Here is a 27,639-nt window from a genome sequence, read left to right on the forward strand (position 1 = left end):
CGGCCCTGGGAAGTTGTTTTTGAAAAGGGGAACCTTTGGGTTACAACTTAAAGAGGAGGAAGTTTACATTTGATCACATGATCATGATTTATTTTATCAGATTTTTCCTAGGGTCATGATCCTAATGATATTTGGTGAGAAATATGTTAATTATGTGTATTAGACATTTTGTGACATGTTCCTATGGTACTGTGGACAAAGAGTTCTGTAATCATAAATTCCTAACTGAGCAGGCCATGGATAGCCACGCCCCAGGCCTGTAACTTCTGTAGTGAAAGGTCTGAGCCAGCCCTGCCTATTGTTCTTGTGCATTTAGGTTAGGTTAATGCGCCTTTGAAGTGCCACAGGCGACACCCCTTGAAGATTTAACCACCCTCATGAGAGCACATAGTCTTAACTATCCTGTAATGCAATCCCTGCGTTGCTTTCTCCCACCTCCATCAGATCTTCTTAATTCCAAATGCGCAAAAGAAACTGCAAAACTGTCATACTCCAGGGCGTTTGAGATCTTGCTTCTTGGCAATTGTCAGTTTTGGCTCTTATAAACATTCTCTGTAGGTTTGGACGTTCTTATGTCGACAGCACGTATGTGCATTTTGTCAGGGAACAGTGCCCAGGTGCAGCACGGAACTGGATAATCCCACAAAGCGTTCAGTTTATGTTTCGGACACAGAAACACACTGGAGGTCCCGTCAGAGCCATTCCAGAGTTCCTTTCACACTCGAAATAACTATGCTAAGCCTTTTGCATTAGTCACGGTTCTCCAGAGAAGCTTAGTCAGTAGTTGATATATGCAGAAACTAGTTCAATATATGCAAGTATATATGCATCTATTCTCTCTATATATGTGGGGGAGAGAGAGGGAGTTGATGTGTCTGTCAGTCGAGCCCAAAGGCTCCTGGAGGCAGAGGTCCGTCTTCCTCGGGTACCTCAGTCTTCTCTCATACATCGCGTCCGTAGCTGACTGGGTGAGGCCCACCCACAGAGCGAGGGAAATCCGCCTCACTCAAAGTCTATTGATGTCGTGTTAGTCACATCCAAAGTACACCTTCACAGAGTCATCTGGATGGTGTTTGACCAAGCGGTGGGTCCTATGACCTAGCCCGATTGACACACAAAATTAACCATCGTCACATTGTAATCTGCGTGGATCATTTTCACAGGTAGCCACAGTATCATACGTCGTTTATCCGCTAGTTGCTTTGCGTGCTCGAGGATTCAGTAGTGTGGTTGTTGTTGCTTACATTAGAAAACATGATTTGTTTTTCCATGAAGTACTTACCCACTAGGACATGTGACAGATCTATCTCCAGGGATGTGACCAAGCATTGATAACCGGGGTTTCAGTGAGCATGGTCTTGGGTAACTGATGGTTGTGGTGTGAATATTCGAATGTTCATTAGCTTAGTTAAAGAGAATGGTAAGAGAACCTATAGCTGCTGTCAGACATGAAAAACCTCTTAAAATCACGGTAAAATATAATAAATAAATATTTAAATGAGCAGATGTAATGAATTGCATTATGAGTTAATGTAAATGTGATGCTGGTTTCAAAATAAGAGCCATTTTATTTATTTATTTATTTATTTAATTTTTTAAAAGATTTTATTGGGGAATTGGGGGAGGGGAACAGTGCTGGGGAATCAGGGGAAGGGGAACAGACAAGTTGCTGTCACTTTGTTCTTCAGTCTAGTTGTGGAGGACATTGCCCCACTGGCCCAAGTTGGCACCATCACTGCACTCTTCCCGGGCAAGGCAGATCAGTCGCCGGCTTCTGGAAGGCCGCTCACCGCGGCTGCTGGCCGCTCACGCTGGCCGCTGGCCACACACGGTAGCCCATGGCAACCCACTGCAGCAGAGGACTACAGCCCACGCCGTCGCCGGTGACTCACGGCAGCCCAGCTCCAGGTTGAGTTGTTGTTCAGCATCTTAGCTGTAGAGGGCAGTGTCACTGGCCCTCATATGTGGGATCCGAACCGGGGTCCCCCGGCGTCCCAAGCCAGCTCTTAACCAACGCGCCACTCGGCCGGCCCAATAAGAGCCATTTTATATGGTAGGACATTACACTCCAAAGTTCAACATCAGGAAACCACATTGCTACTTGTGCAAATTGGAACATTTCCAAATAGTCCATTCGATTTTGTCAAGTGAGAGCCACCAGATTAATGAGGTTTTTAAATAAACATTCAGAAGCAACATGACTAAGCGCCCAAGATATATCACTGGCAAAATTAGCCATAAATGCTCTTAACAGTTCTAACCTGGTATATCAGGTTGGGATTAATCAGATTGGAAATCACTCCTGTCTCTTCATGTCTTCTCAAATGCCTCTTCCTATCGCCTGGGGAACTGTGACTGTGTTCCTACCGGAAGGCAGACGGCGGGGTCCCTGGACCCCCAGGTTTCTTCCAGCTCTCTGGTGCTTCATTTCTCCATGAGCTCTGCCCTTTCTGGGTCTGTTCTCCCAACTTTTGAGAAAATTATTTGGGAAAATAAAAGCCAGCAGCAGTGCTTCCAAGTAACCACCTCCTTTATCATGGTGCTCAAGCAGCCCCAAAGAACTTCAGTGTAAATTCCTCGTTCCGACTCCACTTGAAACAGTGACAGTGGGTGTCTCAGACCTGGAGTCGTGCTTTACCAAGCCCTCTTAACGAGCGCTTTCCCTGAAGTGTAATAGTGATACAGAAAAGCTCACAAACCACAGATGCACAACTTGATGCAGTTTTACCCAAATGACCCCACCCCTGCAACCACCCCCAGATCAAGAAACAATATTAGCGGCTCTTGGAACTTCGCTGGGCTCCTTTCCAACAACAATAACCATTGTCCTGTCTTCTGTCACTGTAGGCCGTTGCCTACGGTTCAGCTTTCTACCAGCGGAATCCTGTTGGAGACTTGCTTCTGTGTCGGCTTATTTTGCTCAACATTATGTCTGAGGCCCAAGCACATTGTTATGATAATTGTTTCTTTGTTTCCCATTGTGGTATAATATTCCACTGTGTAACATCCTATGGTTTATTTATTGTCCATACTACTAGACATGTGGGTTTTTCCATTTTGGGACTGTTACACCGATGCTGCTATGTGTATATTTCTGACATGAAGCAAACTTGCTGGGTCATAAGATACGCATATGATCGTCTGCATTAGATATCGCCAGGCAGTTTTCCAAAGTGATTGTATTAATTTATCCTCCCACTGGCAGTTATGAGAGTTCCAATTGATTCCACATCATTTTCCATTTTTATCCATTTTGGTGTGTATGTAATAATATTTTGATATGGTTTTCATTTGTATTTCTCTGCTGACTGATGATGTTGAATACTTTTTCATATGTCTAGTCTTTTGGATTTTAAGTCTTTTTTTTAAATTGGGTATTCTGCCTTTTTTCTTACTGATTTGTGTATATTCTTTTAAATTGGATACAAGCCATTTATCAGAAATGTATTTTGCAAATTGATTCTTCCAATACCGCTTGCCTTTTGGTGTCTTAGTGGGGTTTTTGGATCACAAAAGTTCCTAATGTTTATGAAGTCTGATTTATGAATCACCTTTATGGTTGGTGTTTTTTGCATCTGTGTAAGAAAGCCATCTGCTGCTAGGGAATCAGCTCTGCTAGAAAGTATTCAGGAGTTTGAATGCCTCAGAAGCCCTCAGAGAGCGTTCTTATTACCTTGTACAGACCTACTGAAGGCCCAGCACTGTTCCACATCTTTTCTTCGCTAACTATTTGAGCAGATGGCAGCTCAGGACTTCCGGGGTGTCGTGAGAGCAGACCTCTGAGTGGTGGTAACATCATGGCTGTCCCAGACCTCAGTGGCCTGCGGCAGCATGAGAGAACTTGAACGGTGTTCCCAAGACTGTTCACATGAGGCTGAAGGCTGTCTGACGGATGCGTCCTTGGAGAGGTGCACAGGGCTATGTAGACTTGGGGCCATCTAGGGGTGGAAATGTGCTTGGAGTGTCCCTTTTTAACCTGTAGCTATGAGAGAATGGCCTATTCGCCAGTGTGTCATACAGGTGTCTTTGGTATCACAAACAAGAATGGACTTTGATGGGGATCTGATCCTGCTGGCTACAGAGCTTCTCAAGGGCACGAGTCTGGTGGTTTGTTAGTTCTCAGCTCTTAACTGGTTTGAAGCTAATAGCTGTAAAATATTTTTTTTTAGCTGTTTTTTTGTGAATAATGAAGAATTCAAGAGGAAGTCACATTGTCCAAAGCTAGAGGTAGTTTTCATTTTTTTTTTTAACTGTTAGGAAGTAAGGTGCTGATTCACATAACTGATACTAGACTAGTTTCCTCTTTGAGTTGAATGCTAGGAAGCTTAGAGCTTAGGTCTGTGTGCAGGATTTCATGGAATAAGTTTTACATGCGGATTTCACTCCCGATTGCTTCTGAATTTCCCCATCTTTGTTTTCCCTTTCTCTCATTTTTCTCATCACATTTTAGGTTTTGGTCATGCTACATTTATGCAAAACACTTTAAATTAATTCTGGAGTAGGCTATGACCTGAGATAAGTGTTCGGAGTACTTGTTGTTTTTCAGAGTTTTTAAGAAGCTCTTCTAAGGTTAACGTTATCATGTCCATTTGGCAAGTGTGGGAGATGACTACCTAAAAACCCTTAGTGTTGAGGCGTGACTTAGCAGAGGTGGGTTTGCAGTTCAGCCTCAGCTCCAGCCCTTTGCTCTTGGTATGTAGGGAGGGGAGGAGGAGTCCAATGCTTTGCATCTTTTCAGACTTCAGAAAGAAGTCTTTGTCCAGCTGGACAAGACTGCACAAATGGGAGCGTAGAAGAAAGTGGAACCAATGTTTTATTATTTTATAAGGAAACCAAAAATACTCTCAGTGGCTGAGCAAGCTCAAATTTCATGCCTGTGCTCATCTAGCTTTGCCAATCTTTACATTGGAAAGCAGCACTCTACTTTTTATTTATTTATTTAAATAGTGGAACCCATCAATTTCTTTGCAGTGCCCTTGTCCAGAAGTTTATCAAAGAGAATGGCCCAGAGAACCTTTGGATGCTTAATTAATATTAATTGTGTTTATTTTAAACTTTAACATGTACTGGTTTTCTTTAAGAGAAATGTCACCTAAGTACATGAGGCTTAAAATAATGTTTCCTGGAGGAACTCCATGCAGAATATATATTGAGGTATATTTGTGTGTTTAGGGAGCTGACCATCTGAGGAAGAGGAGCAGGCACAGTCTGACTTGGGTTCTATTTTGAAACTGGAAGCAGCTTCTTCCTTTCCTACTGTTTGAAAATCTTCCCCCTCAGGACACACAGCATATCTTCCAGTCTTTGGTCCCTGAGCATACAGTGGGCACAGAACAGGTCCTCAGGGGGCAGTGAGGGAGCTTGGCTGCTCCCAGGCCGTGGGCTGCCTGCTGCCCTGCATCCCAGCCTCCCCGTCCAGATGTCACTGGTGCTGGCCGGTTTAGGCCTGAGCGTGCATTTTAGAGCTCAGGTCTGTGGATTACGGCTTTAGTTACTTCCTGTTCATGAACACAGGTCCGCTCAGAAAGGGGCCAGGAAGTGGTCTTGTCTGTCTCATTAGGAAGGAATTCTTAGAGCCCTCCCTTGAGAAGCCTATGAAATACACACACATGTATTACACCTTTAATATACTCTTGGTTTAAAAATTGCCTCAGTAATCCACACTTACTAAAACTTGTCAAATGATTCAGAGGACGATAAAGTCAAATTTAGTTTCCCTTCCCACCTTCAGTCCCACCTGTCACCTCCGCATAACCAATGTCGACACTTTGATGTGTATCTCTGTGTTTTTTCTAAATATACAGAAACTTATATATAAGGTTCGTTGGTTGGGGCTGGTCGTGGGTGGTAGTGTTTGTTTTTAAAAAATATAGAATTGTTTTAAGCATACTGTTATGCTACTTTGTTTTTTTTCTCACAATAGCATATTCTGGACATCTTTCTAAATGAAAATACAGTTTAGTTGAGGGGACAGAATAGGAAAGTATCTGACTTGGGGCAGAGTGCTGCTTGCTGCTTTAGGGGAGAAGGAAGGAGGAGAAAAGGCGGGAAAGCACAGCTGTGACCGCCCCCTTAGTGGAACTGTCCACACTTCCTCCCATCTCTGGGGCCCTGGTTTACCTGCTGGGAAGCCGGTCAATGCTTTCCATCCTCACTTTAAGTGTTATGTTCTATAATGAAATAGCAGATATGTAGCCTATGCTATTGCTATAAACATTCAGTAATCAGGGCAATTGCTTTGCGTTTTGGTTAATTAGGTAATTTTAAGGATTAAAGGGTGTTTCCTCCTCAGTACTGACATTTTCATGTTTGGCAATAGGGATTTGGGGCTGAGCCAATGTTAGTATAAAATATTTTTGTTGCTTTTGCCTCTCTGTGTTTTGTGTTGCATTCACTTAGGGCCTGAGGTTCCTCGCTACAAGTACAAGGTGGGGTCGGGCTGGGGAATGGTGGTGTGTCCCAGGGACACCTTCCTGTGTCCCCTTCCTAGTGTCTGGTTCCTAGGGGCCCTGGCTGGTACCCCAGTTCATTTTGAGGAAGAGACAACTTCACCTTTATGACAGCAAAATGCAGTTGCCTGGGCTGTTTCGCTCCCTTCGTTCATACAGGCTGCTCTTGAGTGCAGGGTCACAGGCTCCACCCCTCTCGGCAGAGGGCTGAGGACAAAGTCTGTCTCATTTGTCACAGACATCTTTGTCGCCCCGGCCAACAAATCCATGTCTCTTCCCCATCTTAAGATGGGAAGAACGTTATTCTTGCTTTACAAGGGAAATTTGAAGTTCAGTATGTGGAAGTACCCTGAAATCTTTCTCCGGAAAGCACTGTAGAAACACATTTTCTCTAATGGTTCTGAACAAGACTTGTGTAGGAGCTGTCAGCACTGATGGATATGTTTTTCTTCTGACCTCTCTTTTCAGAACCCACACAGCAGTTAAAATAGCTCCAAGGTACAGTGCGCCTGTAATCCATGTCCTGGACGCATCCAAGAGTGTGGTGGTGGTAAGTGTTGGCCTTACCTTATTTCAGTATGTCATAGAGAGAACAAAAGTCATTGAGAGTTAAGGGTATCGCCAAACAGCTACTCATTTTTGTCCAGTTCTACTAAAACATGTGCAAGGATATCCTGTGGCTTGTGATGCTGTCACTGCCATTGTTTGTGTTGCTGGAAGGAGGGCAGTGAGTGCCCTGGGCGTTCAGAGAGCACTTCCTGAGAGCAGTGAGAGTGCTGGTCTGAGTGACAGGAACCGTGGGAGCAAAACACCTGTGACCTTGACTGCAACCCAGAGAGAGGTCTCAGCCATTTAGAAATACTTACGAACATGGACATACATTTTCTTAACTCCATGCCAGAGCTAAAGGAATATAGAGTTTTTAAAATGACCTGTTTCCAGATCGAAGAACATTTAACGAATAGGCCAGCTGACCCTCCTCAGAGACAGAAAAGCATTCACTCGGTGTTCAAAACCCAGAATAGTAGATTCTTTTTCTCGGTGAATACAAGCAGCAGCTCACCTCAGTGTCTCTTCCTGCTTTTCTCCTTCATCTTGCTCCGAGTTCTCATCGAAAAGCACAATTCAGAAACCACAAGTTTAGTCCAACTGTCACCTTATGCAAATGAGGAAAGTTAGTGAGGGGCCTGGTGCTTTGTGAGGCCACAGCCTGAACCAGGAGGGCCACATTCCCCTGAGCCGTTTTCCAAAGGAATTCTTTCAGATCTGTGAATTGATTTATATGAAAGTTACATGGTAATTGCTAAGATTGTTAAAAACTTATAGTGTGCTAGGCACTGTGCTAAGTGCTTTATGTGGGCTCTTGATTTAATCCTCATGAGGTAGGTACCTTCATTATTCCCATTTCACAGATGAGGAAATGGGAACGAAGCAGTTAGTAACTGTCCATCAGGTGGCAGGTCCAGGATCTAACACAGGGGGTCTTATTCTGTGCTGCGTTAAACGTGATCCTATTAAATATGTAAGGATTCTCCTGCATTAAAAAGCATAAAATTCAGTCAGGCTGGAATTATAGAATTGCAGGTTTTTGTCATTGATGTAGGGTACATGCAAATAAACTACATTTCTGCAACTCAGCTTTAAAATAATTCTTTGTATCTTATATTTGGATTTTGTTTCATATTTGCTTATACCAAGTCTCTGGTTGAGTCACCAATGGGCCTCTTTTTAAGGCGTGTAGCCTGTTCAGATGCTGATGAGTGACTGCACATTTCCCCTGTGGAGGCTAGACTGTTGGGCCTATCTAAGCGCAGTGGCACCATGGCCCTACGTTAGGGGAAGGACGTTCACTGGGGAGGAGTCAGCCCCCTGGTTCCATTTTGAGGACAGTGTCTTGAAGAGCTAAAGCGGTCAGAGACTGGCTAAGGATGGCACATGGGCATCTCTGCTGTTTACCAGCCAAGTGGCTGGCAGTGGTTCTCATGTACTATAAGGAAATGGCCACATTTTGCAGTTACTCAAACATAAGTCTGATGATGAGTCATTTGGGTCATTGCTAGTGACGCTTTTCAGGAGTGTCCAGATGTCCTGTCTCTGTGGAGTCCTATGGACAGTGCTTAACTCTGCCGCTAGTGGTGTGTGACAGCACATGCAGGCATCGCCAGCCAGGGAAGCTCGTCTGAGCCATGGTATTGGGCTTTTCCTGGGATCAGCCGTGCGGGCACCCATGTGACTGACCTTGGTTACTCAGTCTTTAACCCCTGCAGAGATCAGCAGATAGATACAGCATGAGGCAGGGCCTCCCACGCACCATGTGGTTAGCATACACCGCCTGGGGTGGCCCAAGGCCCCAGGTAGATAGTGGCACTCTTATCAGGCAGGATGCACCAAGGGCCAGTCCTTGCTTTGGAATGTGCAAGATCCAAACACCCCAGGCTCCTGAGTCACCCTGTATTGCACAGCCAGGCAGGACAGGAAATGGTATCACACAGGGAAGCTTCCCTAAGGCCGTGGCGCCAGATCTGACCAGGGTTGCACGTTTTATCTTCTTTTTGGCTCTGTGGTTATTGGACTTCGATCTTGTGTTTTCAGTGTTCTCAACTATTAGATGAGAATCTAAAGGATGAGTACTTTGAGGAGATCATGGAAGAGTATGAAGACATAAGACAGGACCATTATGAGTCTCTCAGGGTAAGTGACAAAAACAGATGGCAGCTTATTTGGGTACTGAAATGATTCTACGGTTTTTAATGTGACTTCAGTGTTCTGAGGTTTAGAATCGTTTTAAAGACGTCCTATTTTCTAGTTCTAATCAGAGTTCTTCATTGTCTAAGTTCCCAATAATTTTTTGTTATAGTAAAATGAATCTTATTTATTCCTCCAAACACGTATTGGGTAGTACGCAGTAAGTGTTAGGTGCTCTGCTAGACCCCCAGCTTATCGGAAGGGATGAAACGTGAGCTTTTACCTGGCAGGGAAATGGGAACGGAAACAGTGTGCTTAAGATGACTCCCAGACTCCTATTCTTGAGGAAATAAGCAAACGAAGATGTTAGGACCGTGTGAAGCCCTGTGTGACCACCAGCACAGACACAGGCTGGTGTGGCCTCTGTCCCTCTCTAGATGAGCTTCAGGCACCCATGGAGAGTAGACACAGTTACCCTATAGAAGCCATGGGGGTATTTCTTCCCGGTTATCTTAACTCTGGGCTTCGTGTGGGGATGCATGTTGGGGGTGGCTAGGAGGGTAGAATGAGATAACGCGTAGCCTGAAGAAACATGTTTCTGTGGTGTGGCTAGCCCCAGATCTGGTCTCTTCCCCTCTCCTTGGCTTTGCCCACAGTTGACAGTGTATTAGTTCTTCTGCCTTTGGGGCCTTGGGGTGGTGGACAGCAGGCCAGTTAGCCCCGGCCTCTGGTGATCCAAAAGCACAGGCTGTAGACTTCACCCTTCAGGCTGCAGGTCAGCCTCGTATTTACACATCAGTACTTGCTGGATATTTCTTGAATCTTTACTGTCTAATGTTGTGGTGCTGATGCAAAGCCATATTGGGTGGAAAAGGAAGAGCTTTTTAGGATGTGAATTTTCATTAATAAAATAATTTGTTTTCTTGCAAAACTTACATACTAGCATTCTGGAATATACTTTCATAGTAGCAACCTAAGAGTCTCTGACTAAATAACATCTTCTTTTCATAGGAGAGAAGATACTTAACCTTAAGTGAAGCTAGGAAAAGCGGTTTCCATATTGACTGGCTGTCGGAGCCTCACCCAGGTCCGTTTGGCTGTGGGGTAGAGAAAGGCTGCGAGTGGTAACTGGGCTGAAGGGACGTTTGCCTTTACTTGGCTACAGACTCACACTGGCAACTAGAGACTTAATTGGGCCTGATAACAAAAATAAAAGTAAACAGGAACCATTAAAGGAGAACCAAACACGGTCCATAGAGATTGACCCAGAGCAGCTCCCGGACACAACTCTAATGGAAGTGCTATTATCCCCACTTTCATTTGAAGATACTGAGCTCGGGGTAATGACTTGGAAGGTTCGTAGGAATCTGCCCCTGATCTGTCTCCTAAACTCACACTCCGTCCTCTGTGCTGTGCTTGAGTGGGCTGGCTGCAGCTTGAAGCAGGATCTGGAGATCTGCCTGGGTGGTTCTGTCACTGAGCTGGCCTGGGTCCCAGGCAGGCCCAAGTGCAGACGTGGAATGTCTGAAATTGAAAATGTCTTCGCATTGAACAGACCTTCAAAATATCTCAGCGAAGCAGGATCCCCTGTTTCTTGTTCACCCTCTCTTATTCTCTCTCTGGATGCTTCTCTCTTTTAATTTCTTATATTTGGTTTCCTCTCTTTCATATTTCTAGCCACGTTTCTTGCTTTAAGTAGGTGTTCACGGGGGAATAAAATGTGTATGGTGTTTTGACAGGCTCAGAGAGGCATGAGATACAAATGTAGAAACGAGACAGGTGAACAGGGGTTATGTTAATTAAGTCCACATTTCCAAGGTAACAGCTCATGCCAGCTTTCATTGCTCACGGAGTCTGTGTCTTGCACATGCTCAGCAGAGCGAGAGGATGAGATCGGAAGTGCTGAGCTGAGTGTGGTTTACGGGAAGGAGTGAAGACGGAGTTGGAGGCCTGGTTTTAATCCCACCTGGGCTCCTGGCTCCTGTGTCATCTAGTGACCTTGAGCATCTTACTGCCAGTTTCTGATGTGTGAAAAAGGAGTTACTTTATGAAAATGTTGTGAGGATAAAATAAGATAGTGTGTGTAAACCTTTGAAAGCTATACATCACCAAATGACCCAAACTATTATTTTCTCTTTACCTTTCACTACGAAATTGGAAAAATATATACAAGAGGAAGTTCATTTTAACCAAGTTACATATCTACAACACATCTCAGTGGAAGTAGTTCTCTGAAGGGCATGGCTCCAGGCAATGGTGGCCACTTTCCCTGTGGCCATTTTACCCCCAGTGTGGGGCCTCTGCAAAGCTCAGGACCTGCTGTGCAGGGGACGTTGGGACTATGAGGTGTGGCCCTCAGACACTCAAACTGGTAGCTAGAGACTCTTGTGTCTAATAACAGAAATAAAAGCAAACAGGTACCATTTCTGGAGAACCAGACATGGTCCTGAGATTGACCTGGAGCAGCTCCCTGACACAACTCTAACAGAAGTGCTGTTACCCCACTTTCATTTGAAGGACAGCCCAGCCTTACAGTAGCTGCAGGAAGTCAGCAGAGGGAGAAAGAAGGGCTGTTCTCTCAAGGTCCTCGGTGCCAATACGTCAAACAAAATCTTAAGCTCTGGAAGACAAGCTTGTTCAAGAACAATATCCTTCAGTGACGCTGCGGCCAGACGTTTCTCCTGCCTTTCCATGCAAGAGGAGATTTTATCAGGAGGCTCTCTGAAGTTTCCTTTAGTCAACAAACAAATCAGCACAGTAGAATGTTGACAAAGCAGGGCTCGTCCTGTACAGTAAAAAGATGAGTAGGAACACATGGGAAAGAGTTACTATAAACATGTATGAAAAGGTAGAGATTTCTAGCCAAAATTAAGCTGCTCATACTTTTCCGGTACTTTCACCTCTCACTATTACTATCTAAAGAGAGAAAAACACTCCTGAGGCCTCTGTTACCGCAGAGCATCTGAGACTGAGGGGGTGCAGGGGTAGCATATGCTCTCTGATCCCTGTTGACAGATCAGGAAATAGGACAGGAGGGCTAGGAAGTAAGTGGCTGTAGAGTTGTCGCTTTGGACTCTGGCCTGACCCCACAGCCGGCTTGAGGGTAGGGGGTGCTGTTGCTGCTCTTGGTGTCGGGAAGGCGCAGGCCACCATCTGTCTGTCTCTGAAGAGAGAGTTTAGGGTTTGCACCCGTATTTCCCTGATGATGTATTTTAGACTCACGAGGAGGCGTGAAGAACAGTATATTGAATGTTCATGCATACCCACTGGCCACTGAAGAAATAACCTACTGCCTATTTTCAAACAACCAAACGGCGCATGTGTAGTGGAAGTCCCCATGTGTCCCTCCCTGCCCTGCGCGGTCCTGAATCGGAAGCCTCGTGCCGTATATTTCTTAAACTTGGACTACGTGCATATGTAGCAGTGGGTGATAGAGATTATTGTTTCCCGTCTTTAAACTTGACTTACGTGTCTTCCAACAGTGGTCTTTATTTTAGTATTGTCCTCATTTGTACATGTGACGATTAACCCAAGTCTTTATTTTTTCTTGGGCGGGGTGGGGGTAGAAGGGCTGTGGGAAGTTTCCAAGGGCGGTGGAGTCAGTTGGCTGCAGGGGAGAATAGTTTTAAGATTCACTGCAGAATGATTCCTTCTCCACAATCATTTAAAGTTCCCGTCTTTGTAAAACAACTCCTACGGGTGACAGGAGGGAGGCAGAGCGTGGGAGCCGACCGTGGGAGAGAGCCGGCCAGGGGGGCCTGTGGCAGGCGGGCAGGCAGTGGGCGGGCGGGCGCTCAGCCCCAGGCCAGGTCAGTGTTGACAGGGGACTTCTTCTCTGCAGTGAAGCCCACGTTTCTCGGGACCCGGGTCTTTGAAGACTACGACCTGCAGAAGCTGCTGGACTACATTGACTGGAAGCCTTTCTTTGACGTGTGGCAGCTCCGGGGCAAGTACCCGAATCGAGGCTTTCCCAAGATATTTAACGACAAGACTGTAGGTTAGTTCCTAAGTCCTTCCCTCCTGCTCTGATACTGGACACACAGTGCTGGGACTTTCTTTAATAAATGGTTAATGACATCACTTACATACTGGGCCCTGTGCTGGGTACGTAGACAAACAGAAGACAGTGTAACTTCTGCCCTCTGGTACCTGGCTGGCCTGTGCAGCCGCTTCTGTGGACACAGGAAGATGAGATAGAGCTTAGCCTGGGAGGCTTCCTGGAGGAGGTAGTGTTTGAACTGCTTTTTGAAAATTAAATGGGAGTTACTGAGGCTGGGACTGGGGATGTGAGGTGGCATTGAAGCAAAGGACGTCCAGGGAGAGGAGAGTGTGAGGCACAGACACGTGCCGATTTGGGGAGCTGCAAGGAGTCCTTTGTGCCTAGAGCATTGGTGGGGGAGGGGCGTTGGGGAGAGGAGCTAGAGAAGTGGGTGAGTCCATAAACTGCTGGACCCACGTCTCACCTCCAACCCCACCCCCAAACCTACCCCTAGAGACATGGGAGCAAATGCTAAGCCATTCAGAGATTAGGTCATAGCCAGATCAGCAGGAGGGAGGGGGCGTGGGAGAAGTGTGGACTAGGGCTGAGAAGAGCCTTAGAAACTGCTCCCCTGCTGTTGCCTGGAGGGTCCCTGGTGTGTCTGTGAGGACACTGTGACCCAGCAGCTCTCAGGCCAGCTCGGGCCACAGCAGGCAGAGAGGAGGCTCTCATTCCGAGCATTCCTGAATGATCCCGGATGAGCTGTAGAGTGGCCCGGGGAGAGCTGGGGGGCCAAGCTGCTGACAAAGGTCTGAAGACCCTGCTGGCCCCTCACTACGGGAGGGGCAGCTCAGTGTCACAGAGTCAGAAAGCGAGACGGGGGTGTCCTGATAGCCTGGCCTGCTGTGCAGGGGAGGTCCTGTGTGAGCCCCTGAGCTGAGGCCACCAGGTGCGGTGCTGACACCACTGAAGAGGGGCTGGGGTCACTTGTCTCCTCAACCTGTTCCACGTCCCCTGTGAGGTCCCTGTGAGGTCAGGGGAGTTGTATGTGCATCAGTGACAGAAGGATATGGCCTGCTTTGTTTTACCCTGTGTGACAGACCCCTTTGAGGAGCCACAGGGTTGGCTCTGTCTTTCATTAAATGGAAAAATTTAAGTGGCTTGAGTTGGGGAAACAGACTGCAAGAGCCACACTTAGCGGGAACCACTGAACCCTTCGCTGCCCCACCCTGCGTTGTGCTCGTGACAAACACTGATAGAGTATTTGGAGGAGAAGAGAAAGGGGAAAAGAGGATGACTGAGGAGGGGAATGGCTTTAAGGGAAGTATTCTTTGCTGGGTATTGGCATCTTTAAGTGAATTCTTAACTCTTATTTCCCTAATAGGTGAAGAGGCCAGAAAAGTCTACGAGGATGCCCAGACTATGCTGAAAGCCCTGATTAGCGAAAAGAAGCTGCAGGCCAGGGGCGTGGTTGGGTTCTGGCCAGCGCAGAGCGTCCAGGACGACATTCACCTGTACGCAGAGGGCGCCGAGCCCGCGGCCGCGCCGCCCATAGCCACCTTTTACGGGCTGCGGCAACAGGTATGGAGGGCCAGGTGCACAGCAGGGAGGCTGCTTCTGCTTTTGGTTTGAGCGTGAAAAAAATGTAAATAAGAATTAAATAAGTCTGAGCTTTGTATGACAGCTCTGCCCACCTCACCCCAAATGACCAGTCAGAGGCCCGAGCCCAAGGCCCTGGTGAGGATGGTGGGGAGGAGGTGCCAGCCTCAGTGTAGAGAAACAGGCGTGCGTGTTCCTGTGTGGTAGACGCTGGTGAGAGGTACGGCTGCTGCCTTGGTTGTCACAGGTGCATGTTTCTGTGTTCAAACATGTTATTAAATAGGCTGGTGGCTCCCTTTCTCAGGGGACATGGGTGGGAACACCCTTTCCTGAATGTAGACGAGGTGCGAGGTGCTTGCAGGGCTCTTGATGGACTGCCCTGTTTAATCTTCACACGGCCTTGTTGTCAGGCAGTTTATGTGTCCATTTGACAGAGGAGGGAGTGAAGGTTGACATGAGATTGTGCTGAGTCCGCAGCTTGGAGGGGAGCCCAGCCTGTTGGCACCCCAATGGCTGCTCTGTTGCAGCACCTGCTTCTGTTGGTGTCATGAGCAAGGCTCTTCTCAACACGGCCGCCTCTCATATGCCCCCACCTTTCAAAGTGCAAATATAATATGCATGTCTCTAGCTGATATAAAAAAGTCATTTTCCTAATCAAGAAACGGAACCAGAATTCACCAGAATTATGAACAAAGGGCTGCAGTAAATTATTCTTGCAGTGTTTTATGGCCATTTCAGTCATTCAGAAGTGATAGCCACAATATAATTCCTAGTGACCGACATTTTGACCATGACAACATCTGGAGATCCTTAAATTTGGGACGTTAAAACGTTAAACAGCAAAGAAGGGCGGCCACATCATTGCTGTCTACACCATGAATACAAGGCAGGGTCTGATGTTAAGTTCTAGCCCCTCTTCTCTGGGGAACTGCGAACATTTCTTTTACAGGTGTAACTAAGGTCAGAAACCTCCTGGCCCAGTTTTTCATCCTTCAAGTCCCGTGCCTCTGATCTCTTTTCATGTGCAGACAGTCTGCCGTCTGTGACGGGCTGCTAGGACATTTAATGCAGTGACTCCTCAGTGTATGTGTTACCTACTCAGGTAGGCATTTCTGAGAAGGAGCTTTCTTCCAGCCACTCGGGAGAATTCTGGCTGCAGCGACTTCTGCTCTGGGAGTCTGTTCTGAGTGGCTCTGGTTGCTGTCCCTTCTGAAGTGTGGTGACGCTCTGTCACCTGTCTTTCCTTGTGGTGCCTGGAAGTTCTGTATCTCCTGCTGGCTTTTTTAGCTCAGAGCAGTTGATGGGCAGACTATAGCTGGAAAGCAGCTCCCCCTGTACAGCTGGCCTAGGACTCCGTGACATTTCCATGTGCCATTGTCACACACCTTCTTGCCTGCGCCATTTTCTGCCCCGTGTTGATTAGGCTGTACTTGTTTCCAGAGCTGATAGCTCCTGAGCTGCTGGGTGGCCACTCAATGATTGATTGATTAGCCCTAAGCAGAGCAGATAGTAGTCAAGAACATCGGTTGTGGTGTCCATCCCCAGTCCTGCTGCTCTCTGACCTTGAACTAGTGGATCGATCAAGCTTTCTCTGCCTCAGGTTGCTTGTCTGTGGAATGGAGTTGATGGAATCACTTCTTTCATAAGGTTACTGAGAGGATGAAATTGGTTACTTCATATAAAGCACCAAGAATAGTGCCTGACCTGTAGTAAATGCTCAGTAAATATTAGTTATTACCTAGCTGCTTACATTGTCAGTGAGTATTTATCGATTGTGAAATATGCGTGAGGTCTTATTTGTCAGCTTAGTGGTAGGGAAGAGTCAGCCATCAGCTAAAAGGAAAGTGGGTGAGGAGATGCAGGTGGCCAGGTGGAGAGAGACCACGTGCGGATTTGAATCAAAGGAGGAAGCAGGCCCTCTGACTCTTGTTGGTTTCAGGCCGGCCCAGAGCTCTCCTTAGCTGCCCCTGAACCACCTTCCCGGCAGGCAGCCCCTGGCCTGTGTGGCTGACCTGGCAGCTTGTTGAACTGCTTCTGTGGATGCAAAGTAGAGGCCTCGACATTGGGCGGGCCCCTTCTGAGCACGAGCACACTTTCAGAACTTAGTGTTGACCTTGAATTGAAAACACCGGTGGAGGCAGTGGGAAGGGGGGGTGTTTATACGAATGTTTAGGGTTCCAGTTTCCAGCACAGTGCCTGTGGCATTCAGTAAATGTTTGATCATTGTGTTGAATGAGCAAATTACCGTATTTCCCCCTGTATAAGATGCACCTTAAATTTTGGGGCCCAAAATTTGAAAAAAATGTATTACATAAAGTTATTGAACTCAAGTTTTATTCTTCATAAAATTCATACAACTTCTCATCACTTGTGGAAAATGCAAGTAAAATCTACAACCACTGTATAAGACGCACCCAGTTTTTAGACCCCAAATTTTTCGAAAATGGGTGTGTCTTATACATGGGAAAATACGGTAACTGGTTTTTTCACCATGTATGTCTGTCATTTTATGTCATATTATTTAAAATCTCATTTATTCAATACATATTGGGTTGTCGGAAAAGTCATGACATATTTTTTCTATGTTTTTCATTGCAAAAATGGATCATGACTTTTCGACAACCCAATATTTATTGACCACTGTGCACTGTTCTGTGGCTGAGGCTGTAACTGCAGAGCACACAGACATGTTTGAAGCTTGTTGCTCCTGGAGAGATGAGCTTGCTGTCCGCTGGCTGTGGTGCTGCATCCACGCTCACGGCGCCTCTGCCCCCTTGCTTTTCAGGCCGAGAAGGACCCCGCTAGCACAGAGCCGTACCTCTGCCTCTCGGACTTTGTCGCCCCGCTGCACTCGGGCCTGCGGGACCACCTGGGCCTGTTCGCCGTCGCCTGCTTTGGGGTGGAGGAGCTGAGCCGGGCCTACGAGGAGCAGTGTGATGACTACAGCAGCATCATGGCCAAGGCACTGGGGGACCGGCTGGCAGAGGTAAAGCTGCGGGGCCCTGGGGACAGCCCTGGGTGAGGACCTGGCAGAGGGAGAGCAGCGGGGCCTTGGGGACACGTACCGGTGCCAGAAAGTGAGGCAGCCCCGAGGGTCAGATGAGGCCGACTTGAACATCACACACATGTTTAAATCATGCATTCTGGAATTGTTCTCTCTCATCATCTTTTGGGCAAAGGAAAACCCTGCAATGGTGCCATCATCGGAAGTCACATTTAGACCCTTGATTTCATTGTCTTAGTTCTTGTGTCTCCCTTTGGTTATTGTGATGTGGCGTTTTCCCAAGGAGCCTGGAAAATGAACCACAGACTACTGTTCTAGAGCTGTTTGTTTTAATGTTGGCGGCCTCCATAGATTCCGCGTCTCCCTCTGCATGGGACGGAATGACCTATGCTGTGGGGAGGCCTTCCCCGCTTTTCCTGAGGCTAACAGTGGGGGAATGGGCAGCTGTGGTGGTCCCAGTTTCTCTTTGTGGCCACATGGGAAATGTTTACATTAAGAGGCTGAGACTCCTCAGATCATTGAATGCGATACCTTAGAACCCAGGTTGAGTTCAAAATTGAACAGCATTAATTGCATTAGCAGAGCAGCTAATGAAACTGCAGATGAGCCCAGAATCCAGCCTGTCTCCTTTTGCTAGATCTCCCCTGGCTGTGGTCTTGGCGAGGGCGGTGCCCCGATGGCTTTGATGAGGGGTGGACGCAGCGCTGCCACAGGGTCTTGCTCTGCCTAAGCCCGCTTGTTCTGGGCTCCAGGCCTTTGCAGAGGAGCTCCACGAGCGGGTCCGCAGGGAGCTGTGGGCTTACTGCGGCGGTGAGCAGCTGGACTTGGCTGACCTGAGAAGGCTACGCTATGGGGGCATCCGCCCGGCCCCCGGTTACCCGAGCCAGCCTGACCACACGGAGAAGCTCACCATGTGGAAACTTGCGGACATTGAGCAGTGCACAGGTACGTGCTGGGAGGAGGCAAGCGTCCATCTGTCCTTATGCAGCAGGTATGCTCTTTTCTACTCCTGGTGCTGATGGCTCAAGTGTAAGACTATGGAAAGGCTTACAATGGAATCATCCCTTTTCCCATCCTTTCTCACCTCTATTCTCGTATTTTACCTCCTTACTATTGAGTAGTCTTACATCACTGTTTTTAGATTCATCAGTTTTAATTATTGTCTCTTAACCTGGAACAGAGCGGAATTTAGCTCACTCATCCTGCCCGTTTTCCTATTACAGGTGTGTTCCTGTTTTTAATCTCCCCCTTGGTGACCTTTGTAACCGTTGGTAACCTCGTGCCTGGTTCTTTCTCCTTCTGTTGCTTAGAGGCCGTATCTGCGTAGAGGCCATATCGCTTGGTGCTGGTCTCACAGAACTCCTGCCCTTCCCTTCAGCTCTCCTGTCTCTTACTTTTACACTGTTATTAACACAATTAACGATTTTCAGTGGAATTAATCAAAAGCATGCCATCAACACTGATGAGTTACGGAATTGAGATTCAAGGGAGGATCTGAGGCTGTGTTATTTTGGGTTAGCAGGAAGAGCACAGATATTAGAAATCCAAGGTGGGGAGTGGAGTCCGTTTCTGCCATAAGCTGGTCGATCTTTGGCAAAACCCCTCACCTCTGTGCTGCTATTTCCCTGTCCGTGAAACGAGTGGCTTATACTAGACAGCCTTGATGTTCCCCTGAGTTCTGAACTCCTAGTGAAACTAGCGTGTTTTCTTCCTACGCACTGCTGCAGGCTTGTTCTTCCTGGAGCCTGACGGTGGGTCACCCTGGTGGCAGTGGCCCCACAGGAGCCCTGGGAGGCTCAGCTGGTGCTCTCACCTCCAGGCTTGGAGCTCCTTGTCTGAGAAGACCCAGGCTTAGGGGCAAATGGGGGGCCTCTATAACCGATTTGGAGGACTGGGGTCTGAGTACAGAGAGTCTCCCAGGCCTGAGGGAAAGGGCATCGCGTGTCTTGAACCTGTTCATCTCGTGATGGGACTTTGCTTGACTAGTGTGGACATGTCTTTCACGCTGTGTCACGTGTCCACTTGGAAGGCATGAGTTCATGTTCACTCTCTTGTCCCATAAGAGTTCACTGGGTGTCGTCCCACTGCCAGGGCCTGTATAAGGCCGGAGTCACTGAGTTTCTCTCTCCTGTTTGCTCTCTTGAGGCATTAGGTTAACTGAATCCTTGGCAATGGCGCCTGCGTCAGCAGTGTCGGGCCTCTACTTCTCCAACTCCAAGTCCAAATACTTTTCTGTGGGAAAAATTTCCAAAGATCAGGTAAGTGTTTCACTGACTTTCAAAGATGCTTGTCTCGTTTTAAGTGGAGCTGTAGAAACTATTTTATTTCACATGTGAATGAGAATAAAACAAGGGGGAAGGGATGAAGAAATTTATCTCAGTTAAGGTCTTAATTTGATTGTATTGTCCCAATTCTAGCCCTCCCGTTTATATGTAGAACACACACACACACACACCACACCACACCCCAGCCAGCTTCTAAGCATCAGATATTCACTACATGTTGTCTGCCTGCCCAGGAAACATGCAACTTAACTCAGTAGGTTGCTATTAGACAGGATATGGAAGGTACTTAACTGTTTCTGGGCAAATCTTGTAGAAACTTCAGTTAAAAAAGTCGTACCATTTTGGTCTAATCAGCCGCTTTTACTCTTTTGCAGATTGAGGATTATGCTCTGAGGAAGAATATGTCTATGACCGAGGTGGAGAAATGGCTGGGACCCATTCTGGGATATGATACAGACTGACTTTTTGTTTCTATGCTTGATGACCTTTGGGGCAATATAGTCCTGAGTGCCTTAGAAAGAACCGCAGCAGCACACAAGCCCATCTGCTTCTGGCTGACATTTGCGCTGCGTCAGCTTCTGGAAGTCTGTTCGGTGGAAACCAGGGTCTTCCTTGGTTCTTGGAATACAAGCTGCTGTTTGTCAGGCGCTCTTGACGGGGCAGCAAGCACAACGCTGGCTGTGTCCCTGGTCCCTGAGCACTGGGACAAGCTAGAGATAGAGGTCTTTTGCATTTCAAAGCAAGTCAGCTTGCTCTTTTCATTTTTACCTAGAATCTAGGAGGCCACTTAATGCTTTTTTTTTTTTTTCTTTTCTATTAGAAAAAAGCCTGCAACTCACTTGAATAGAGAGTGTGACCCTGTGGCAAAATGACACTGTGAAAAACGGGGCATTTTAATCCAAGTGGTTACAACAGTAGACTCCGACAGGGAGGAAAGTATAACTGTGCTCTTTCCGAAGACCTCGTTTTCTGAGGGCTCATTTAAATGGTTGCAGAGGTCCCTTTGACAAGCTCTCACTGCTGGCTTGTCAGGAACATGCAAGCCGCTTGTCCTAGAGTGGTCAAATACTGTAATGTTCTCCAAGCACTTTGTCCTCTTGTAGCTTTACATCTCCTAGCCCTAAGAGAAAAAAGGAGGTGGGGAGAGAGAGCGTCTGTTAAGGGCAGTGAACATCTTTTAGATGTTTTCCAGAATTGAGCCGGCTCTCTGATGAGCTGTGGTGTCCTCTGCAGGTTTGCAGAGGCAAATAGCTTAATTCCACTCAATTCTTGCTTTTCGGCGCTATCCCAACCCAAAACTCATACAGTTTAGGAATAGCATGTTGACTTGTTCTCCGTTATTTCAGGGGAAATGGTTAAGAACATGGGCTTTGGAGTCAGACACACGTGGACTCAAATTGCAGCTTTGCCACCTACTTGCTGTACGACAGAGGCTAATCACTCAAGCTCTCCCACACTATGTTCTCATCTGTAAAACGGGGACAATGATACTAGTTCCCGTCTCATGGGCGCGATGTGTGGGGTAAATGAGATGATGCACATAAGGCAGTTAGACGGGGCTTGGCAAACAGCAAAGTGCTTAGTAAACCGTAGCTTCTGTAGAGCCCTGTAGGTCGTCCTTTGAGCTTGGCACACAGTAGGTACTCGTGGGAAGGGGATGAGAGGTTAGTGGAGGTGAAAAGATACTGTGGAGATGCGTATGGTAATGACTGCAGTGAGTACAATAGGTGCCCTTGGGTTAGCACCCCAGTTAACACTGTGACTGGGAAATAGAAGCCGCCTCCTGTGTCACATGCGCTTCTGTGATAGAGGCTGGCCTTACCCTCCAAAGCAGTTACACCAAAAGTGCATTCAGGCACATTGGAGATGAAAGGGGAGAACACTGAGGGGGTGGTGATCCTGCGTGTCTGTGGCATAATCGTGTCTATTTACAGAGCGACACACCTTTTCAGGCACTGTGTGCCCTCAGAGTGAAGAGACACGTGTGCTTTCTTCAGGGACGTTGAATTTGTGCTGGATTGAGAATGAGACTCAGTTTCCAGAGACACTTAGTTGGAGGACTTATTTTTTGCTCCATCGCAGGTATAGTCTTCTTTGCTTTGGCACATTCTTCTGTGAGAAATAATAACCTTCAAGTATAGTCGTGTGCTGCGTAACGTTTCGGTCAGTGACAGACTGTCTTTACGATGGTGCCCTCGTGCGATGATAATGGAGCTGAAAAGTCCTATCGCCTAGTGGTGGCATAGCCATTGTGACATCACAGCTTTGGCTTAGTTGCATTGTTATCTCAATAAATTTAAAATTTTAAGTAAAAGAATTTTTATTTAACCTGATGTGATAGATTGTTGTTTTTTTTTAAAGATTTTATTGGGGAATTGGGGGATGGGAGCAGCATTGAGGAATCGGGGGAAGGGAACAGACAAGTTGCTGTCCTTTTGTTCTTCAGTCTAGTTGTGGAGGATGTCGATTCACTGGCCCATGTTGGTATTATCATTGCGCTCTTCCCAGGTGAGGCAGTCGCTCGCTGGCCATTGGACGGCGGCTCATGGCAGCTCACGAAAGCTCACGCCCACTGCTGGCCAGCCCCACTGCAGCCTACGCCATCACTGGCTACTCATGGCAGCCCAGCTCCAGGTGGAGCTGTTGTTCACCATCTTAGCTGTAGAGGGCGCAGCATCACTGGCCCTCATGTGGGATCCGAATCGGGACCCTGCTGCTCAGAGCTGGCGTCCCAAAGCCGACTCCTAACCAACGCGCCACTTGGCCGGCCCAGATTGTTTGATTTTTAATTCTGTTGAAGTAAGCACAGCAGGAAAGTTTGAAGAATTTCAGTGGAAAACATCTGAGCGTCAAAAGTGCTTGGTTATTTTTTAAATAATGAAACTTTTCAGAAAAGGTAGCAATTGGCTCTGAGCTATATTTCAATGGCCCGTCTTATATAAAACCTTCTTATATAAATCCTTCTGTCATCATCTGGTTTCTCCTTACATCGCTGTGGGCAAGTGCTAACATCTGTCTTAAAACTGCAGGTAGCTGAGGTGCAGGAATCAAGTGAGAGCTTGGTTTGTAGAACTGAGGCTGGTTCCTGGTCTGCAAAGCCCCATTTCCCTCCACTCTGCCTTCAAATTAATTACATCTTGAATAAAGATAAGGATAAATATCAATGAATGGTTATACCCCCAATTTCCTCCCCCTCCCCAAACCCCAAACTGGTGAGTTAGATGATAGAAGAAGGAGATGGGGCACATCCATATCTAAATTTTTGAGTCCATCTCAGCTTGGTACAGGGATGAGTTTGGCTACAGTTCTCTTCTAGAATTAGAGAAATAGCTAATAAACTGAAAATAATTTAAAAACCTAATCATGCTTCCCGGTTTGTGCGTTATTACCCAACATATCAGAGGAGACGAGAAAGACCCCATGAAACCTCTCATCTACTTGCTACAATTGACCATCATGGGTTCAGCAGACAAACCTTTACCAGGCCGTTGGAGACAGGGAGCGTGGCGCCCATTCTGTTTGAGAAGGTGCTCAAGGAGGGAGGCCAAATGCACTAGTTCCTGCCAGAGCCGAAAATGCAGACGTTCTGCCAGGCACACAGTACAAACGTAAACATGGGTGAATGGGTGAAATCATATTAGAAGATTAAACAAGAAACCAGCTAGGAAGTGAGATAAGTCTGAGAAAGACAAATACTGTAGGATATCACTTCTATGTGGAATCTAAAACACTTCTATGTGGAACTTACAGAGAGGAGGAATGATGGTTCCTGGGGGCGGGGTGTGGGGAGTTGGGAAGATGTTTTTTGAAAGGTATAAACTTACAACCAGTAGATAAACAAGTTCTGGAGATCTTATAATGCACAGCCCAGTGATTATAGTCAGTGATACTGTACTATAAACTCAAAGTTGCTAACAGGCTAAATCTTAGCTGTTTTCAACACACAAAAAAAAGAAATGATGAATATGTGACATGACAGCAGTATTATCGACTGCTGCTATAGTAATCATTTTGCAATATATAAATGTATCAAACCAACCTCTTCAACTTATACAATGTTGTATGTCAGTTATAACAATAAAAGACAAAACACTCCCCCCACCCCTTCCCCCAAAGAAAAACCAGCTAGGGCTCCCCAGAGCATTTCCTGGCTTAGATGTGCTGCGCCTGCCCAATGCCAGGAGACCACTGGGCAGAAGCAAACCCCACACCCCCTTCAGCGGCCTTTCCAAACCCTACAGTTTGGGGATCAGACACTCATGGGGATGTGTCATGAGTACAGCAGGTCCCTGTAGCCCCTCCAAATCATCAAAGACTCGTTAAAATTCAGTATATCTCCAATATTAAGCACATTTGCCTCGAGATTTACTGTATGAAGGTCGGCCACCCAAGTATAATAAGTGTGGTCCCCCTCCTTTGACCAGAATACAAATTAAGATAAATTCTTCCTCCCCCCATCATGTCGGACAATGGAGTGCCTCCTGGCGCTCTTACCATGTGGTAGAGGAGCCAAGCCTGATATGTTTAAACTAGAGAGAGGGCACTGCGGTGAAAAGGGTTGATCGGGGCGCATGAGAAGCCGCTACAGAAGCGTGGTTACAAATCGAGGGCGGCGTTGTGACAAGGATGTCAGCACAGCCCCTGCAAGCTGGGGGGCTGGTGCACGCAGGGGTGAGTCATTCGGTGCCCATGGCATTGAGCGGGGAGGAGAATGCTAATTCTGGGTGATTCCTATCAGGTTAACAGGAGTCTCTGATTTACGAAGCAGAGTACTCATGGGGTTTTATTAAGTGACAAGTGTGGCTTGGTTTTGGATGCCACCTTTGCATTTTCACTCAAAACTTGTGTAGGGTTGGAGGGGCTGGGGAAAGTTCTGGATGGTGAGGAGTGAGAATAAATTTTACGAAGGGATGGGTAAAATAAATTGCAAACATTCATGGGCATATTCTGGGGAGGGGCAGGGAAGGGAGTAGGAAAGAGTAATGGCGTCATGACTGCCCTAAAAATGGAGAGAGAGTGGGAAGGACTTGACCCAAACGTTTTTCTACCAACACTAAAGGGAAAAGCCTGCCTTCTGTAGGAAAAAAGACATGGAGGCTTATCCAGTGAGATGGGTGTGCTGCTGGCCAATTGCTTCCGCATAACGAATACAGGCCATTTTTATTACTCCTTTCAGGTAAAAGTCTGAACAACTTCCATTATTTTGTAGATTTAGTTGATACCTTGCCATCAGGGCTCTGCTAAGATTTGCCGCAATCTGGGGGAAAATCATTTACATCTGCGCATTTACCTTATCTTCCTCTGAGCTCAATTAAGGCTCATGATATTCGGGAGGGGAAATACTGGCTGGGCAGATTATCTCTGCTTTTGCTTTGGCTGAGGTCCTCAGGAGAGGAAATATTTGCTGTAATATGGCATTTGTGCATTCATTCATTCATATTCATGCAGTCTGTTCAATTATATGTTCATTCATCAAACACGCCTTGGGCGGTGTCCTGGTGTCACTGGCTGGGAGGAGGATGATACCAAGTGAGTCAGGTTCCCGGACCTCGTGGAGAGGAACGCTTTCTGCACTTTGTAGCGAACTGACTCCCTCCAGGCCTTTGTGCCCTTCAAGTCTTAAGCACCCTCCACCTCGAGTTGAAAAGCCGAGGAGCCTGTACTGGTCTCCTCTGTATTTTTTTTTTTTTTTTAAGATTTAATTGGGGAATTGGGGGAGGGAACAGCGTTGCGGAATCGGGGAAGGGGAACAGACAAGTTGCTGTCCTTTTGTTCTTCAGTCTAGTTGTGGAGGACGTCGCTTCACTGGCCCATGTTGGTTATTATCATTGCGCTCTTCCCGGGTGAGGCAGTCAGCGGCTGGCCATTGGAAGGCTGCTCGCAGCTGCTCATGGCAGCTCACGCTGGCTGCCGGCTGCTCACGGTGGCTTCCGGCAGCCCGCTGCAGCCCTGCTGCAGCCTACGCCACCACCGGTGACTCACGACAGCCCAGCTCCAGGTCAAGCTGTTGTTCACCATCTTAGCTGTAGAGGGCGCAGCATCACTGGCCCTCATGTGGGATCCCAACCAGGGCCCTGCTGCTCAGAGCTGGCGTCCCAAACCAACTCTTAACCAACTGAGCCACTCGGCCGGCCCTCCTCTGTATTGTTTTGAGGAGCATGTTAGCACCCACATTTACTGGCCCCTTTCCCAAGTTCTCGCTGCTCCTGAGTGCTGCTACCAGCAATTAGGGAACTTGACCTGCTGCCTTGCCGCTCAGCACCTGCGGTTTTACTTGTCATCATGCAGGCCTGGCTTCATGTCTTCTTGCTAACCAGCGTTGAAACACTGGTGCTGTGCCTCAATGACAGAACTCTTTCTGAGCGTCCATCTTTGTTCTCTGCCAGAGGCAGGGAAGATGGGTGGGTGTGGGCGTGTGCGAGCAGCATTTGGTGTCTCAGGACAGGCCTGTGATTAGCCGGGAGCATAAATGTGATTCAGCGTTGCTCCAGGAATACAGACCCGAGAGCAGCTGCCACACTTCCCTCCTCCTCTCATCATGGCCTTTGGGGAACGAAAGCACGCAGATGCCTCCCCCTGCAGATCACCAAGCTGTGCTTCCGGGAGTGTTTACTGATAAACATCTGCCTTCCAAAGAGAAAGTAATCATTTCACAAACTGCTCCTCAGAGGCTTACAGATGAACTTGCCTGTCCGCCATTGTTCTACATCACGACTCCCTTCTTTGTCCTCCTGTATTTTTCTTTCCTAAAAATCTGCTTTTGAGCTTTGGAACACCAAGGGGTCAGTAATTTCACCGTAACATAAAATTTAGAAAGCCCCCCCACCTCACTTTAAAACGTCTTCTTTTGTTCAGTCATTAAAGGATATTTATGATGAGTAAAATCTATAGAGGAGCCCTGGTTTATCACGTTGAAACAGTCTGCCCTCAAATGCCTGTCACCCCCAGACGCCCGTCTGTGATGAACTCTCACCAGTCCTTCAGTTTGTGTGCCTTGGCCCTTTCTCTGTCACTTTTGTGTTTCACTTTTCAGGGTACACATTGCTTTGTAAGTGTATTTTATCATAGGAGATACGCATTATCCCCCAAGTTTATAGGATATTTAAAGGAGAAAGAATTCTCTCTTCTTTCTTTGTTTTGAAACTTGAAAGCATTTGAGGAGAGCAAATGTTTAGGTGTTTGTGGATGAATAGTCTGACCTGAGATGAACAATTAGAGAAGCGGACCCCGAGGTGAGACCTTCTGTCTCTTCAGGGGACAGGTGTGCGTCTTGCTTCATACACGCCTCCTGCTCAGGCCTCCAGCAATCACTAGCCCGGTGACTTTGGGCCAGTTACATGCCTCTCCAAGTGGCAGTTTCTCCATCTGGAAAACGACCTCACCTCACAGAATGGTGCATGAACTTGAATTCTGTACTGCACAGAAGCGCTCGGCTCAGTGCCTGGCTCAACAGTAAAATCTTCACGAACTGAAGGCCCCTGGGAAATGTGTAATTTGTGTAGCTCTTCACCATGTTTTACAAGATATTGAATGCAACACCACACCAAACATACCTCATTTATGGACAACGTGTGCAAGCCCAATAACGAATGCCAAGGCCCACGGAAGTTCAAAGACGGGACACCTGGCTGTGGTGAG

At 47.1% G+C, this 27,639-nt stretch overlaps 1 protein-coding gene across 3 annotated transcripts in view; it reads left to right on the forward strand.

Moving 5' to 3' along the window:
* Window positions 1-20,819, forward strand: part of MTR (5-methyltetrahydrofolate-homocysteine methyltransferase) — a 93,127-nt gene extending 72,308 nt beyond the window's left edge. For 2 of the 3 annotated variants that reach the window (XM_019651829.1, XM_019651831.1), the window contains 9 exons: window positions 6,918-6,999; window positions 9,042-9,140; window positions 10,146-10,221; window positions 12,976-13,131; window positions 14,498-14,694; window positions 17,498-17,698; window positions 18,469-18,661; window positions 19,862-19,974; window positions 20,376-20,819. In XM_019651829.1, coding sequence (XP_019507374.1) covers window positions 6,918-6,999; window positions 9,042-9,140; window positions 10,146-10,221; window positions 12,976-13,131; window positions 14,498-14,694; window positions 17,498-17,698; window positions 18,469-18,661; window positions 19,862-19,974; window positions 20,376-20,462 — 1,204 coding nt within the window. In that variant the 3' untranslated portion in view covers window positions 20,463-20,819. Of the gene's footprint in view, window positions 1-6,917; window positions 7,000-9,041; window positions 9,141-10,145; window positions 10,222-12,975; window positions 13,132-14,497; window positions 14,695-17,497; window positions 17,699-18,468; window positions 18,662-19,861; window positions 19,975-20,375 lie in introns of those variants that run through there. The other variant, XM_019651830.1, reaches the window with a different exon arrangement.
* The last annotated feature ends 6,820 nt before the right edge of the window (window positions 20,820-27,639 follow it).

Source organism: Hipposideros armiger, unplaced genomic scaffold, assembly GCF_001890085.2.
Source record: "Hipposideros armiger isolate ML-2016 unplaced genomic scaffold, ASM189008v1 scaffold_167, whole genome shotgun sequence".
NCBI classification, from domain to species: domain Eukaryota; kingdom Metazoa; phylum Chordata; class Mammalia; order Chiroptera; family Hipposideridae; genus Hipposideros; species Hipposideros armiger.